Source organism: Myxine glutinosa, chromosome 5 (assembly GCF_964187855.1).
Source record: "Myxine glutinosa chromosome 5, kmMyxGlut1.1, whole genome shotgun sequence".
Classification (NCBI taxonomy): Eukaryota; Metazoa; Chordata; class Myxini; order Myxiniformes; family Myxinidae; genus Myxine; species Myxine glutinosa.
The window spans coordinates 140217062-140235629 of record NC_136265.1 but is presented as its reverse complement, the minus strand read 5'-3'; the positions used below and the strand labels follow the sequence as shown (position 1 = coordinate 140235629).

General features: G+C 42.0%; 1 protein-coding gene across 2 annotated transcripts in view; it reads left to right on the top strand.

Annotated features, from left to right (window-relative positions):
• Positions 1–4002: 4002 nt before the first annotated feature.
• LOC137426974 (myosin-16) overlaps positions 4003–18568 on the top strand; it is a 51628-nt gene continuing 37062 nt past the window's right edge. The window contains exons 1-4 of one of the 2 annotated variants that reach the window (XM_068116046.2): positions 4003–4076; positions 12268–12545; positions 13123–13266; positions 13943–14099. In XM_068116046.2, the coding sequence (XP_067972147.1) occupies positions 12342–12545; positions 13123–13266; positions 13943–14099 (505 nt within the window). In that variant the 5' untranslated portion in view covers positions 4003–4076; positions 12268–12341. Of the gene's footprint in view, positions 4077–10603; positions 10622–12267; positions 12546–13122; positions 13267–13942; positions 14100–18568 lie in introns of those variants that run through there. The other variant, XM_078778800.1, reaches the window with a different exon arrangement.

Sequence of the window (18568 nt, the reverse complement as noted above, 5' to 3'; positions counted from 1 at the left end):
CCTATTTTGGGTGTGTGGCAAATAAGCCCCGTGTACCTTCTCAGACCCCAATTTTTGCAATGCCTTGAACAAACATTGGTACATCACGGATGATGAAGGTTGTGGTCAAGTTTCATCAAAACAGTGTGTGTAGTTTCAAAGGAAAAAGCAAATTCCTATTTCGGTAAAAACCCCTTAGACCCCGATCTTTTTTTTAATGCAATGAACAAACTTTAGTCACAGCACAACAAATATCATTTGTGCCAAATTTGGTCACAATCCCATCAGCGGTTTCGGTGAAGAAGTTTCAAGTGTTGACGGACGGACGGACGGACGGACTGACGGACGGACTGACGGACGACGCGCCGCCATCGCATCCGCTCCCCTGAACTTCGGTCCAGGTGAGCTAAAAAAAAATAGACAATTGATGTAATCCAAAATGCAATATAATATGCAATATTTAAAGGTTGCTATAATCACTACGATTACATGGTAATCAACAAATTGCTAATTACTACGATTACTTATAAATGAGCAATATTTAAAACATGTCAATACTTTTGCACACATATATATCAGACATAGACAAATGAATCACCTGTTCATCATTGCTTCCTTTCTAATGTATCAGGTCCGGTCTCCTTCTACAGTTTTAAAAGCCTATTGTTCTTGCTCTCAACAAACGGGTAAATAACTCCAGTAAATCAACAATTACTGATTAGGATGAGCTCTTTATTGAAATCGTCATTTTTAGCTCACCTGGAACGAAGTTCAGGGGAGCGGATGCGATGGCGGCGCGTCGTCAGTCCGTCCGTCCGTCCGTCCGTCTGTAAACACTTGAAACTTCTTCTCCGAAACTGATGATGGGATTTTGACCATATTTGGTACAAATAATATTTGTTGTGTTGTGACTAAAGTTTGTTCACGGCATTAAGAAGAAAAATCGGGGTGTAAGTGGGTCTACCAAGGGTCAATGTGGATCCAGGTTTGACCCCCCAAAATAGGAATTTGCTTTTTCCTCTGAAACTACACACACGAATTCGATGAAATTTCACCACAACCTTCATCACCCGTGATGTACTAAAGTTTGTTTATGGCATTAGTAAAATTGGGGTCTGAGGAGGTATATGGGGTTGAGGGAGGGCGGCGGGGGGGGGGGGGAGTTCCCCCCCAAAATAGGTATTTTTTTTCTTTGTTTGTTTAAAGTCTTATGATAATTATGTTAGTATGATTCTACATGCTGCCTTGTCTTGTAACAACCATTGAAATTGGTTTAAAATACCTTTAGTCAGTGTAGTATACTGTTTATTCTACCAGGTGAGCGCCAGGGGTATTGCCCCTATGTTTGTGCGTCCGCTGACAAAGCTGCCCAGAGGCATTATGTTTTCAGGCTGTCCGTCCGTCCGTCCGTCCGTGATAGGTTTTCGTTACCGCGATAACTTGAGAACGGTTAAAGGGATCCAAGTCAAACTTGGTACGTTTATGTATAACTAGGGCATGCCCGTACTATATCTATATCTAAAATTATATCCCCCCCCCTCTATTTACATGAAATGGTTTGGTCCAAAGCGAACGGCTTGCGAGTACGGTGACAATCCCCCCCCTCTATTTACATGAAATGGTTTGGTCCATTCGCAAAGCCAAAGCGAACGGCAGTTACGAATCGCAGTTACGATGAATCGCAAATTAGTTTTAATTAGTTTTAAAACATAGTTTAACGGCAACATAGTTTGCCGACGGGAAATAAATGAATACGCTCTCAAATGTGCCATCCGAGGCAGAGTCTGTTCGCCACGTTCGGCACACGTGATAGCTCGCTGCTCTCTGATTGGTTGAATCGTTTTTTGGACATAGCTCGGTAACTACTTCTGCGATTAATTTAAAACCTTGAAAAGGCACATCCTCGGGTCCCCAGCAATATACCTGGCAAGTTTCAAGTATATCGGACCGGTAGTTGTCGAGAAACAGCGGTCACAGACAAACATACAAACAAACATACACACAGAGATTAGTGGAATTATAGATAGATGATGTGAAGATGAAACGATTAGATGTTGGGGTCACGAGGTCAAAGGTCAGAGGTTATGTTTGGTGAAAATCTTGTTACCGCGATAACTTCTGAACCAGTGATGGGATTCTGACCAAATTTGATACATTTATGTAGAATGATGTAAAGATGAACTGATTAGAATTTGGGGCGAAGAGGTGAAAGGTCAAAGTCTGTTGTAGGTCTATAACTTCAGAACGGCTGAAGTGATCTAATTCAAACTTGGTCCAGGTATGTATAATGATGTAAAGATTAAATGATTCGATTTTGGGGTCAAGAGGTCAAAGGTCAAAGTCTGTTGCAGGTCTATAACTTCAGGACGGCTGAAGTGATCTAATTCAAACTTGGTCCAGGTATGTATAATGATGTAAAGATTAAATGATTCGATTTTGGGGTCAAGAGGTCAAAGGCCAAAGGTCAGATGTCATATCAGGTAAAAATGTGATAACTTGTGAACAGCTGAAGGGATTTAAATTGAAACTTGGTACAGGTATGTTTAATGATGTAATAATGTGGGTGGCGGCATATCAGTCGACGTCTTGACGTTGAAGATTGCCGTTCTAGTTGGTCATTATTTCATTAACTTGATTTTGAATGCGAAACATTTTTAGTTTGTCTTTTGACTTGCATATCATTGTAACATAGTGATCTTGAATAGTAAAACGTCTGTACGTAGGATGCACCCGAGTACCCGAGTAGATACTTGCAGTGTGCATGCATGTGCCACTGGCATGTGTATATATACATTACTATAATTCAGCAAATGTCTGTCTGTCCGTCTGTCCGTTCCTAGGTACCGCAAAAACGGCTGAACCGATCGCAACGAAATTTTCGGTGGGTAATTCTGGGAACCCCTGGAGTAAAATAGACTATATTGTTTTCCCAAGTTTTTAATTTTTCCAATTTTTCCAATTTTCCAATTTTCCAGTTTTTCCAAACATGATGGAATAATATTTACCGATATGAACAGTGATGTGGCTTTTATTGAAATTTTACAAATACTGTTTAGATTTTGATGATTTGCGTGTGATATGATTTAACGGATGTTTACATAAATCGTTTCAAATAAAAAAAAAAACCCTTCAATTTCTGATATTTTGCCTTTTCATTTGGGCCTACGAATTTGAAGCCCCGCCCGTAGGCAGGTACGGTTGCTAGTATACATAATCGACGTTTGACTCAGGTCAGATAAATTATTTACACAATCATTGCTCACGACTGCATTCAATAATGACTCCAATATATTTCCGCATGGCAGGTGATGCTTATCGCTCCTGGGACCATGTAGCAAGGGCTGTATAAGATTTGGTTCTGGTGCTCCCACCACTCATAGTTTGGAGTCACACTATGACTGAAATACATGTATGTATTGTCCTGTTACCAGTGGTTAAGACCGCTGGATGACGGATAACCGAGAACCTAAACTTTTGACTGGTAGTGCATGTAGGTGTATATAGTCTCCGAACAACTGAACCACAGGAGAGTCGGCTATACAATTGTAAAAAGCCAAATAAATGATGGGAATTCCCAGCGATATTTCTAATGGTTTGCTAATTGCTGTGTGCAATGTGTTGGGGCCTACTGGGACAGGCTGCATTTGCAGGCTTATTCAAATTTTCGACTTTCAGATCCGATGAGAAGTTTCCCTTTTTTTGGAAATCCATGAAACGCCGAGGTTGTGAAACCTAATATCAAGGCCAAGGTAGCTCCTCGCGAGTCAAGAAGTTGGGTTGCAGGCCCATGCTCAGGGCAGCTGCTTCATTAGCGGGGCTTCGGGTCTATTTAGATATCAGCTGTTGGGGTCTCTTGGTAAGTGGTGATATTTTCAAGGTTTGGGGTAGGGGGGGGGGGGGGGTTACAGCCACGCCCCTCACCTTAAGCCCCGCCCAAATCGTTTTCACGTCTTGCCAGATTCTAATTAAAAATGCAAGTCGGCCTATTCCTTCAAAGTACATGTCTAATTATAACACACTCCCATATGCAAATGACACAAGGTATATAAGTGAGAGGCAGACAGGGTTATGTCCGTTATTTCCCTCAGTCCGCTGTGGTAAGTACATCGAACCATCCTTCATAGAGATATTTAATTGATGGACTTGTCCATTGACACAACCTTTGTGGGATATTACTGAATTAGAGAAGTAACAACAATGTGTTTCTGAATATACATTCACTTTTATCCACATTTACATATTCCTTGGTAATTATTATGTGTGTGTGTGTGTTTGCGTGTATATAATATATATATATATATATATATATATATATATATATATATATATATGTGTGTGTGTGTGTGTGTGTGTGTGTGTGTGTGTGTGTGTGTGTGTGTGTGTGTGTAAGTTGTTTTTGCTTGCTCCCACCACACATGGGTGGGCCTCAGAATATGGAATGGAGATCTACGGGGTCTCAAAGTATCCGACTCTTTCTTCTGTTTAATTATTTTTTTCTGACATTAAAGTCTGTATATATTTTATGAAAGACACACCTGTGTGTGTGTATATATATATATATATATATATACATACACACGTTACTTCCTCTCAGCTATCCAGCCTGGGTTCGAAAAAACTGTCATCCTGGGGTAATTCACATGCATGGTGATTCATCAACATGTGTGTCGTCCCCCGGATGGACGTTAAATGGGCGTCCCGTCTACCAGCATTAGTTGGTGGACCTTAAATATCGCAGTTCTTTCGTGAAGAGCAGGTTAGCTATCGCCGGCACCCTGGACAAATTACAAATTCCTGCCCTGACTTCCTCATTCTGAGTGGCGACCCGACCCGGATTGAAGCCTCGTAGCTGATTCGGCAGCACCAACACTCTATATTGGGCATTATACATGATGATTGTGATATGTATATGTGACCTGGAGAGACGGGTCTCCATATGCCCTCCATAAGTATTGGAACAGTGAAGTCATATTTGTTATTATTGCTATATACTCAAGAAATGTGGATTTGAGATTTAAAAAAAATGAATATGAGACAAGAGTACAGAAGATCAGCTTTTATTTGTTGGTATTTCTATGCATATATATTTTACCATTGTAGACCAATAGCACTTTTTATGTTCAGTCCCCCCATTTTAGGTAAGCATAAGTATCGGAACAAATAACTGACGGGTGTTTCTTGTTGCTCAGGTGTTTCTTGTTGCTCGGGTATTTCTTGTTGCTCAGGTGTTTCTTGTTGCTCAGGTATTTCTTGTTGCTCGGGTATTTCTTGTTGCTCAGGTATTTTTGTTGCATTGATTGTTCAAACATAAAAGAGCTATGAATGCCTCGTCTTGGTTTTAGCCTTTGCTTTTGCTTTGGGAGTCTGTAGGCATAAACCAACCTGAAGACCAGAGAACTGTCTATGAAAAAAGCAATAATTTGGAAGCTGAAATAACAGAATAATTCAATTAGAACCATAGCACAAAATTTGGGCATAGTAAATACAACAATTTGAAATATCTTCGAAAAAGAAAGAAACCATTAGTGTACTTGGCAATAGACAATGGCCAGGTCGGTGAAGGAAAAAACTGCAGTTGACGACAGAAAAATCATCAGCGCTGTGGAGACAAATCCGAAAACAACCGTCGGTGAGATTACCAACAACCCCCAGAGTGCAGGGGAGAAAGTATCACAATCTACCGTTCACAGAAGACTTCGACAGCAGAATTACAAAGGCTACACCTCTCATCAGCACCAAAAATAGAAATGTCAGATTAGAATTTCCCAATAAGTACAGAGGTGATTCAGCCAGTAGAGTTCTGGAACAAAGTTTTATGGGCAGCTGAGACCAAGATAAAGCTTTACCAAAGCGATGGAAAGGCGAAATTGTGTAGTAAGGAAGCAACTGCATATGATCCAAAGCGTACTACCTCATCTGTGAAGCATGGTGGAGGTAATGTCATGGTTTGGGCTTGCATGGCTGCCTCTGGAACTGGCTCACTCGTCTTCATTGATGATGTAGCTAATGATGGCAGCAGCAGAATGAATTCAGAATTGTAAAGAAACATTGTGTCTGCCTATTAAAAGGATATGTCTCCAAACTCATTGGGCGGCGCTTCATCAAGCAGCAAGACAATGACCCAAACACACCGCCCAATGCAACCAAGGGGTTAATCAGGGGGAAAAGTGGAATGTTTCAGACTGGCCAAGTCAATCTTCTGATGTAAATCCAATGGGGCATGTATTTCACTTGCTGAAGAGGAGACTAAAGTCAGAAACCACCAAAACAAACAACAAATGAAAATGTCTGCAGTAAAGGCTTGGAAACGCTTCTCAAAGGGAGAAACCAAGAGTTTAGTGATGTCAATGAGTCACAGACTCGATGCAGTTATTACATGCAAGGGATATGCAAACATATACTAACTAGTATACTACTTTAACTGACTTGAAGTTAATCTGTTCCAATACCTATGCTTATGTAAAATGGGGCGACTGAATATAAAAAGTGCAATTGTTCCAAATAGTAAAATGTATATACATAGAAATACCAAACAATAAAAGCTGATCTTCTGTACTCCTGTCTCATATTCATTTTTTGATCTCAAATCCAGGCTTCTTGAGTATATAGCAATAATGACAAATTTAAATTCACTGCTCCAATATTTATGAAGGGCACGATTATATATATATACAACTAGATGGTATTCATAGAATACTTACCCTGCACAGGCAACTTGGTGCAAGCCAACCCTTCTGTTTTTGAACGTTTCTTTTTTTTATTTATCCAAAATGGCTGCCAGACCACGTGAGCGATGACATCATAAATTAATATTCTCTAAATAATTGTTGCATAGATCATGCTCAATAAATTTCAAACTGATCAGACTAAGCGTTGTCCCTGTCGAATTATGACGTCATAATTATGGCACCAATTACATCATCGTTAACAACACCTATTCCCCATATGGAGTTATTTACAATGAGCCACGTTTCAATTTTTTCCATAGAGCGGTTTTGGAGATATAGAGGTGCAACGTTTTTCAGTTTTCCCAAGATGGCGCCTGTACCACGTGACATATGACGTCATAATTATCATTTAAAAAATTCCACAGGAGGAGCCGTTCATATTCTGAAAATTTAGTGCCTTTAGTGACTTTAGTAGAAATTTAGTGACTAACAGTTGCAGAGGAATTTTTTTTTCATACTGATCAGATCAAGCGTTGTACTTGTCGAATTATGACATCATAATTAAGGCACCGATGACATCATCATCATCAAATGTTATTCCCCATGGTGAGTACTTGACAATGAGCCATGTTTCTATTTTTTCCATTGAGCCGATTGGGAGATATAGAGGTGTAACTTTTTTCCAAGATGACGCCTGTACCACGTGACCTATGACGTCATAATATTCACTAAAATATTAAACAGGAGGAGGCCCTCATATGCTGAAAATTTAATGTTAATCGGATCAACGGTTGCCGAGAAAATGAATTTTTAAAATGCAGACACAGCACACACTTTACTTTACTGAAATGCAGACACGTACGTAGATGAATGCTTAACCTCGCTTTTCGCTTCGCGAGCGCAGGGTAATAAAAACAGCTGTTATGACATGCCGCTGACGTCATGCAGATATGCAAACCTCAGTCTTTATAAACCTGAGTAGCCCTGTGGAAGGCGTCCTAGTTAAATACATATACACACATATATCTACATGTATATCTATATACATCTATATCTATACATACATACATATATATATATATATATATATATATATATATCTATATATATATATATAGATATATATGTATGTATGTATGTATGTATGTATGTATATATGTGTGTATATATATATATATATATATATATATATATATATAATAATAATAATAATAATGCATTTATTTTATATAGCGCTTTTCAGGAAGCCCAAAGACGCTTTGACAGAGTGCAAAACATAACGCATAGCAAAACATAAAGACAATTGCAAAAAAAGAAGAATCAATAGGGAAATATTCAAAGCACAAAGGAGGGAGAAGGAGAGGAGATAGTCAGGGGTTAGATGCTGTGGGTTAAATGTTGAATGCAGTGTTGAACAGGTGGGTCTTGAGTGATGTTTTGAATGTGGTGAGTGAGGAGGAGTCTCTGATGGTGTGAGGTAGCGAGTTCCAGAGGGTGGGAGCAGCGATGGAGAAGGCCCTGTCCCCCCAGGATCTAAATTTGGTCCGGATGGGGGGGGTCAGGAGGTTGGTACCAGCAGAGCGGAGGTTGCGGGTGGGAGTGTGTCTGGAGAGGAGGTCAGCCAGGTAGGATGGGGCCAGGTTATGGAGGGCTTTGTAGGTCAAGAGGAGGATTTTGTACTGGATTCTCTGGGAGATGGGGAGCCAGTGAAGCTTGTAAAGGACGGGGGTGATGTGGTCACGGGTCCGGGAATGGGTGAGTAGACGGGCAGCGGAGTTCTGAATGTATTGGAGTTTATTGGTGATTGTTGAGGGTGAACCATAAAGGAGGCTATTGCAGTAGTCCAGACGGGAAGTGATGAAGGCGTGGATGAGGGTTTCTGCAGCCACAGAGGAGAGGGATGGACGGAGACGGGCGATGTTTTTCAGGTGGAAGAAGGCTGTCTTTGTGATCTGTTTAGTGTATTTGTCGAAGGAGAGGGTTTGGTCAAAGATGATGCCAAGATTCCGGATGTGAGGGGAGGTGGACACTGGGAAACCGTCGATGTTGAGGGCAAAGTTATGGGTGGACTTGGTGAGCGTTTTTGGGCCAATGATGATTATTTCAGATTTATCACAGTTAAGTTTGAGGAAGTTGATTTGAAGCCAGGATTTTATTTCAGTGATGCAGTTTGTCAGGATAGAGTGGGTGGCGGTGGAGATGGACTTGGTGGAGATGAAAAGCTGGATGTCATCGGCGAAGCAGTGGAATTGGAGACCATGACGGCGGATTAAGTGACCGAGGGGGGACAGGTAAAGGATAAAGAGGAGGGGGCCAAGAACTGAACCTTGGGGGACACCTTGGGGGAGGGGAGCAGTGGGGGATTTGCAGTTATTGATGGAGATGAACTGACGTCTGTCAGAGAGGTATGATTTAATCCAAGAGAGGGCAGTGCCGGTAATGTTAAAGGTGGTTTCAAGTCGGGTGAGGAGGATGGTGTGATCGATGGTGTCAAAGGCAGCGCTGAGGTCGAGGAGGATGAGAATGTTGAGGTTGCCAGCATCAGAGGAGAGGAGAAGGTCGTTGGTGATTTTGAGGAGAGCAGTTTCAGTACTGTGGTTGGACCGGAATCCGGATTGGAATGTTTCATACAGGTTATTGGCAGAGAGGTGATGCTTGAGTTGAGTGGCTACAGCGCGTTCCAAAACCTTTGACAGAAAGGGTAGGTTGGAGATGGGTCTGAAGTTATTTAGGGTGTCAGGGTTTAGTCCAGGTTTTTTCAGAATGGGGGTAACAGCAGCAATTTTGAGGGATGGTGGGACGATGCCTGTAGACAGGGAGGAGTTTATTGTTGCAATGATAAGTGGAGAAAGAGCAGGAAGGGAGGCCTTGACAAAGCTGGAGGGGATGGGGTCAAGAGTGCAGGTGGCAGTTTTCATTCCGATGAGGAGTTCAGAGAGGTCAGTAGGGGAGACTGGGGAGAATTGAGACAGGGGATGGCAGGATAAGGGGGGGCAGGTGGTTTGAGGGGGAGCGGGTGCGGCGGTGGTCAAGCTGTTGTAGATGTTTTCAATTTTGCGTTGGAAGAATGAAAGGAAGGAGATGCAGTTGTCTATTGTGAATGACTGGGTGGTGGTGTTCAGGGGGCTGAGGAGTTTGTTTATTGTAGAGAAGAGTGCTTTTGGGTTTCCGGAGCCAGAGTGGATAATTTGAGAGTAGTAGGCGGAGCGGGCGCGGGAGAGGGCATCTTTATAGTGTTGTATGTGGTCCTTGTAGGCCTGGGAGTGAACTGTGAGACCTGTTTTATTGCGGAGTCTTTCAAGTTGGCGAGCACGAGTTTTCATTAGGCGGAGCTCAGGGGTAAACCAGGGAGCAGAATGGGTGAAAGAAACTGTTTTGGTTTTTATAGGCGCAATTTGGTCAAGGCAGGAAGAGAGAGTGTGGTTGTAGTAGTCAGTGAGGTCAGAAGGGGTGTGGAGGTCAACGAAGGGAGAAGTGGACATTTTTTCAGAGAGGGTCGATGAGAATGAGGCAGGTGAAAAAGCGTTTAGCTTACGGAAGTTGATAGTGCGATAATGCCTTGGTGCTGGGGTGGGGATGTTGATGGTCAGAGTGATGGCTAGGTGGTCAGAGAGAGTGAGGTCGGAGCCAGAGAGATGGTGCAAAATTAGTCCAGTAGAGCAGACAAGGTCCAAAATGTGACCACGGTTATGGGTAGGAAAGTTGACATGTTGAGTGAGGTTAAAGCAGGTGAGTAAATCAGTGAAGTCAGTGGTTAGCGTGGAGTCAGTGGAGTCCATGTGGATATTGAAATCACCAAGGAGGAGGATTGAGGGGGAGAGGGAACATAGCTGGGTCAGAAAGTAGGAGAAGTCAGACAGGAATGATGGGTGTGGTTTGGGAGGGCGGTAGACAACAGCCATGACTGACTGTGTGTGACCAGAGAGTTTAAAAGCCAGGTGTTCAAATGATGGAGCAGATGAGATGGAGATGAGGTTGGTCTTGATGTCTTGTCGGTGAATAACGGCAATTCCACCACCTCGGCCCTCCGAGCGTGGTTTATTGATGTAAGAATATCCATTGGGTGTGGTGAGGTTGAGCGTGTAGTAGTCCAGTGGTTGTTGCCAGGTCTCAGTGAGACAGAGAAAGTCCAGTTTATTTTCCAGGATGTAGTCGTTCAGGATGAGGCATTTGTTGTTGAGGGACCGGGTATTGAACAGGGTGAGCTTGATGTTGTTTTGTACGGCGGGTATGAATCCAGGTGATTTGGCCAGGGTTCGCAGACAGGAGGTGCGATTTTGTGCGTTGTTGTGACCAGGTGTGTTGGGACGATGAGTGGGAGTGCGCTGAGCCGACCAGAGGATGGGGATGGAGTGACCTGATTGTAAATAAACAAACTTACGACCGGAGCCACGGTGAATGTACCTGGGTCGACGCAGGAGTCCATTCGATCTGATTGCAGAGATGCATGATGGGGTGGAGCGGGTTTTAAGCAGGAGAAGCCTTGCGGCAGAGTACCGCAGAGCCATGCCAGCAGGAGCGAAGGCAAAGCGAGCACGCGGCCAAGGGTGAGGAGGCGAAACAATCGACACAACCAACGGGAGTGGGCCCGAGGAAACAGCGATGGAGCCGAGCAGGTGAAGCCCGGAGCAGCAGAGCAGAGCCGGGACCGCGCAGAGGAAGACTCAATGGCCATAAATCCGCCACGACCACCAGGAAAGCAAGACACGGACAATGGTCCAGTCAGAGAAGCGGCGAGCAAACGACGCCATATATATATATATATATATATATATATATATATATATATATATATATATATATATACACATACATACATACATATATATATATATATATATATATATATATATATATATATATATATATATATATACACACATACATACATACATACATACATACATACATATATATATATATATATATATATATATATATATATATACACATATATATATATATATATATATATATATATATATATATATATATATATATATGTATATATATATATATGTATATATATATATATATATATATGTATGTATGTATGTGTATATATATATATATATATATATATATATATATATATATATATATACATATATATATGTGTGTATGTATGTATGTATGTGTATATACTATATATATATATATATATATATATATATATATATACATATATATATATATACATATATATATATATATATATATATATATATATATATATATATATATATATGTATGTATGTATGTATGTGTGTATGTATATATATATATATATGTATGTATGTATGTATGTGTGTATGTATATATATATATATATATGTATGTATGTATGTATGTGTGTGTATGTATATATATATATATATATATATATATATATATATATATATATATATATATATATATATATGTATGTATGTATGTATATATATATATATATATATATATATATATATATATATATATGTTTATGCATATGTGTATATGTATTTGTATGTGTATATACATCCCAAAACTGAAATATGCATTAAATATGTAGATACTGTATATACAGTATCTTTGCTCTTAAACATTATTTATCTCAACCCATCATTGTTGTTGTCTGCAGTGTCAGGGATTGAAGGAGCTTCTTCCTGCTCACAATCTCTACCATCCTGCTGAGTCACCTCCAAAGCCGCAAACATGCCCTACAAGGGAGAATGTGCGGACGATGAAGACCCCATGGTCTTTTTGGCCCTAGCTCCAGCCGAAAAGGCAGCCCTCATCAGCAAGACGTTCGACTTCAAGAAGAACTGCTGGGTTAAACATGACAAGGAATGCTTCGTCCGCGGCGAGATCACAGGCGAGGAAGGAGACAAAGTCACCGTCCACACCAGTCTCAATGAGGTGTGCTCTGTTTGCTCCAAATATACCGGTCGATGTTTTCCAGGCAGAGTAATTCATCAATATGCGTGACGTCACTCGGATGGACGTTAAACATTAGTCGGTGGACGTTATAGATCCCACGGTGCCCTTCGCGAAAAGTAGGCGAGTTATCGCCGGCACCCTGAACAAAGTACAAATTCCCAGCCCAACGTACAGGGGGCACAGCATCGGTCACTGCGTCAGGAAATGACGCTCCTCGCAGCCTCGTGCTGCGCACCTCTGAAGAAGAAGAAGATCATGCCTATATCCATCAGCGAAAACCCATTGAGAAGATGGAGCTGATGCTAATGACGTGGAGATCGGAAAAAGAGGGAAATGACGGGATATACAGACCGTCATCCCAAGCATGTTGATGTGTATCGTTTATTATGACGTCATACACATGTATAGTATTGTATACGTTGCACTTTTCGATGTTCCCCGAGTGTAGTAAGCACTCTAAGTATCGTAAGTAATTTATCATCTTGTTGGAACTTTCTCCTCGCTCCATTTTGTCGAACACAAAATGTTTTCCTCGTCCCTCGCACGTTGTCCACAGACGGTTACGGTGAAGAGGGTTGATCTCCAGGAAATGAACCCACCGAAGTTCGAGCAGACGGACGACATGGCGAACATGACGTTCCTCAATGAAGCGTCGGTGCTGAACAACCTGCGGGAGCGTTATGAGAACATGCGCATCTACGTGAGTGTGTACGCCATGTCTGGACAGGAGGTGGTGGTGACAAAATGTTTTCCACACAAATATCCACTGAACAATTAGAAAATGCTGAACACTACGAAGCTTCATACATGAAAGCTTCATCTGCTAAATCCTCCTCACCAGAAAAGGCAAGGAAGACCGACCAGGAATATCAGAGTTCCCATAGGATTAAAGAGGTTGCACTGAAAAGCAAACCGAAAGTGGTGCAGCCTGAGGTCCCCTAAAGACCCATCGTGAGCTACAGCTACAGCTGTGCTTGTTATATTTATTTGAGATGACTATTGCAGAACCTTGGCATGGTCATAAGAGCCGCCCCAAGGAAAAAGCATGGAAAATGGCCACACTCCAGCGGTGATGTTAAACTTGGTGCTTGAGTCTCAATACGAAAGTCCTTGAGGGGTAGGGGGGGGGGGGGCTCTTGGCATGTAAGACACACATCCCCATTTAGGGAACTGCATGCATGGTCTCTCCTACCCCTAGGGGGTCTCTGTCCACACATATATGGAAGTGCGACTGCTGTAGTTTATTTCATGCCATTATGCAGTGAATATATATATATATATATATATATTCTGCTTTACACACGAGAACTCCATGAATGCTTGATGGGCCTTCACTTGTGCCTGATCTGTCAATTATTCTTCCTTGTGGCCTGCAGACCTATTCGGGTCTGTTCTGTGTCACCATCAACCCGTACAAGTGGCTGCCTATCTACGGTGCAAGGGTTGCCGGCATGTACAAGGGGAAGAAACGCAGCGAGATGCCACCACACCTGTTCTCCGTCTCGGACAACGCCTATCACGCCATGCTGCTGAGTACGCACTCACTGTAGTAGTACGCATAATATGGAGAAGTGGTTCATGGAGGTGGGGTACATGTACACACACACACACACACACACACACACACACACACACACTGATATGACACATCTATCTATAATTCCATTAATCTCTGTGTGTATGTGTGTATGTGTGTATGTGTGTATGTGTGTTTGTATGTTTGTCTGTGACCGCTGTTTCTCGACAACCACGGGTCCGATATACTTTAAACTTGCCAGGTATATTGCTGGGGACCCGAGGATGTGCCTTTTCAAGGTTTCATATTAATCGGACAAGTACTTACCGAGCTATGGCGATTTAGCCGTTCGCCGGTCGCTTTGGCGTTGCGAATGGACCAAACCATTGCATGTAAATAGAGGGGGGGGTTCTGTGGTCGTTGCGAATGGACCAAACCATTCATGTAAATAGAGGGGGGGGGGGGGGTTCTGTGGTCGTTACTGCCACGTGGTTTCAAAGTTTTTTTTTGTTGTTGTTGTTTGCACGCATGTTTTTTTGCACCCACGTACGGGCACGCCCTAGGATGTTTACACACACACACCCCTACACAAATTTTTTTTTTTTTTTTTTTTTGGCAAGGAACGGGCACCCACGTACGGGCACGTCCTAGCTTATATATAGTACGGGCATGCCCTAGTATTAGTAATAATAATAATAATGGTTAATAAAGTGGTTGACTCAGATAAACTTTGGAAGGTCACTGAAATACTACCTATGAAAAGGCAGCGCCATCCAAAATCCTCCAAACTGAAGAGTAAATAAAACATTAATAACTAGAACAACACTCGGTGGAGTGAAAACCTCCACCAGGTTTAGCAGTTCACGTTTTGTATCCCACTGATAAGCCGGATCTGGATTCGCACCTTAACCAAAATTGAATTTTTTTTTTTTTTTTTTTTTTTTTTTTTGTATACAAGATCGAGGCTCGTGAAAGAGCGAACATTAATCACACAGAAAGACAAACCGACACATAAAACATATAACATAGGGAGCGGTAGACAAGATGGGGAGAGAGGGGGAAGGACACAAACACAACATTTGAGAGCAGGGACCGAGAGACATGGTGACATCGAGAGATCTGAGAGAGGGCGAGGGCTTTGGGGGGGGGGGGGGGGGGGGCGTGGGAAGGGGGCGGTGGGAGAGGTATAAAACATATGGACACTGCCAGGACTTCCAGGAAAGAAGTTGGAATTTCAAACAAGGTGGATCTGGGGTGAATTAGCGGGGGTAGAAAAGATCAAGGTTTTGGATGGGGGAAGATAAGAGATGGTGGTCTTGTTCTTGTCACTTATCCAACTCATCCACCAAGTTTTGTCATAAGTCGTCCACAACCTTTTGAAATATCATACTATAAATCATTTTTTGCCCTCTCACGTAAGGTGAAGAATCGCTTAAAAAAAAAAAAAAACTCATTTCCGGACCCTGATTCGGATCTTTCCCAAAACCGAATCGATTTGTCCTTGTCACACATCAAACCTGTCCACCAAGTTTTGTTTGTATCCGGCCATAACCTTTTGATATATCTTGCAATGTATATCGGCTTTGGCCCTATAACTCAATGGTGACGAATCACTTAAAAAATTATTTCATCCAGATCTACATTCACATATACAACAAAATTGAATCAATTATTCCTTGTCACATACCCAACCTATCCATGAAGTTTCATCCGAATACATCCACAACTTTTTGAGATATCGTGCTACAGTATATTTCGTTTTTATCCCTACAATACATTCATAAAGTATTCAGACCCCTTCACTTTTTTCACATTTTGTTATGTTGCAGCCTTGTGCTGAAATCGTTTAAATTCATTTTTTCCCTCATCAATCCACACTCAATACCCCATAATGACAAAGAGAAAACAGGATTTTAGAAAGTTTTGCAAACTTATTAAAAAGAAAAAACTGAAATATCACATTGACATAAGTATTCAGACCCTTTGCTATGACACTTGAAATTTAGCTCAGGTGCCTCCCATTTCTCTTGATCATCTTCGAGATGTTTCTACACCTTGATTGGAGTCCACCTGTGGTAAATTCAATTGATTGGACATGATTTGGAAAGGCACACACCTGTCTATATAAGGTCTCTCAGCTGACAATGCATATCAGAGCAAAAACCAAGCCATGAGGTCGAAGGAACTGCCTGAAGAGCTCAGAGACAGGATTGTGTCGAGGCACAGATCTGGGGAAGCCTACAAAAAAAAATTCTGCTGCATTGAAGGTTCCCAAGAATTCCGCCGTAGTCCCTGGTGTTGGGCTAGCGGCTAGGGTGCCGGCTTAGGATCCTAGGATCCTGGGTTCGAATCCCGGTTGATCGCTGAATTAACGCCAGGGGGGTTGACTCAGCCTGTCATCCTTCCGAGGTCGGCAAATTGAGTACCAGTTCACTGGTAATTCCCTGCTTGTCGTTAAAGGCGGCAAAAAGGGTTGGCGTCAGGAAGGGCATCCGGCCGTAAAACATTGCTTCAAAAAGGGGACCGAAAAACAACAACAACCACGGTTCCCGAAAAAGGCCAACCCCCGCTTGCGGGGAAAAAATGGCCTCTAAAGGTGGTTTTATTGAAGGTTCCCAAGAGCACAGTGTCCTCCATAATTCTTAAATGTAAGAAGTTTGGAACAACCAGGATTCTTCCGAGAGCTGGCCGCCCGGCCAAACTGAGCAATCGGGGGAGAAGGGCCTTGGTAAGAGAGGTGACCAAGAACCCGATGGTCACTCTGGCTGAGCTCCAGAGATCCTGTGTGGAGATGGGAGAAACTGCCAGAAGGTCAACCATCATTGCAACACTCCACCAATGTAGGCTTTATGGCAGAGTGGCCAGACGGAAGCCTCTTCTCAGTGAAAGACACATGAAAGCCCGCTTGGAGTTTGAAAAAAAGCACCGAAAGGACTCTCAGACTGTGAGAAACAAGATACTTTGGTCTGATGAAACCAACATTGAACTGTTTGGGTTCCGTCTAGCCACTCTGCCATAAAGTCCAGATCGGTGGAGTGTTGCAGTGATGGTTGTCATTCTGGAAGTTTCTCCCATCTCCACACAGGATCTCTGGAGCTCAGCCAGAGTGACCATCAGGTTCTTGGTCACCTCTCTTACCAAGGCTCTTCTTCCCCGATTACTCAGTTTGGCCGGGCGGCCAGCTCTAGGAAGAGTCCTGGTTGTTCCAAACTTCTTCCATTTAAGAATTATGGAGGCCACTGTGCTCTTGGGAACCTTCAATGCAGCAGAAATGTTTTTGTAGGCTTCCCCAGATCTGTGCCTCGACACAATCCTGTCTCTGAGCTCTGCAGGCAGTTCCTTCTACCTCATGGCTTGGTTTTTGCTCTGATATGCATTGTCAGCTGTGAGACCTTATATAGACAGGTGTGAGCCTTTCCAAATCATGTCCAATCAATTGAATTTACCACAGGTGGACTCCAATCAAGGTGTAGAAACATCGCAAAGATGATCAAGAGAAATGAGAGGCACCTGAGCTAAATTTCAAGTGTCATAGCAAAGGGTATGAATACTTATGTCAATGTGATATTTCAGTTTTTTCTTTTTAATAAATTTGCAAAACTTTCTAAAATAGTGTTTTCTCTTCGTCATTATGGGGTATTGAGTGTAGATTGATGAGGGAAAAAATGAATTTAAACGATTTCAGCATAAGGCTGCAACATACCAAAATGTGAAAAAAGTGAAGGGGTCTGAATACTTTCTGAATGCACTGTATCTCTCAATAGTGAAGAATCACTTTAAAAATTCTAACATCCAGGTCCGAATCCGGATTTTCACCAAAATCTAATAATTTCACCATTGACACGTACCCAAACCCACCACCAAATTTCGTCCAAATCCATCCACAACTTTTGGAGATATCCTGTTCACAAACAGACAAAAAGACAGATGAAAAATCACTCATGGAGCGACACTTGGCAAAACAGAACAAAGTAGAATGGCACTCAGTAGAGCATCCTTTTGACCTCAAAAATAATTAGTGGTTGAATTCAGTGACCTGATATGCAAATCGTCTTCCAAGTTTAAGTTAATCTGATGAAAATTGACAATTTTAGAAATTTGGCTTATGTTGACCTTTTGGCCTATGTTGACCTCAAAAATAGTTGGTGGTTGAATTAAGTTAACTGATATGCAAATCCTATTCAAATTTCAAGTGATATGCAATTCAAATTTCAAGTTCAAGTCAACTCTGTCCATCCGTCCGACATACATGGAGTCTACATACGTACGTACATCCGTCCGTACTGGCTAAACCTCGTTTTCTCAGCAACCACATGTCCAATTGAGACGAAACTTTCAGCGTGGGAGCGACACACATGTAATAATAATAATAATAATTCATTTATTTTGTATAGCGCTTTTCAAGAAGCCCAAAGGCGCTTTGTAGAATGTTTTCATGTAGAATGTTTTTTTATGATGTATGACGTCATAGGTCACGTGGTATGGC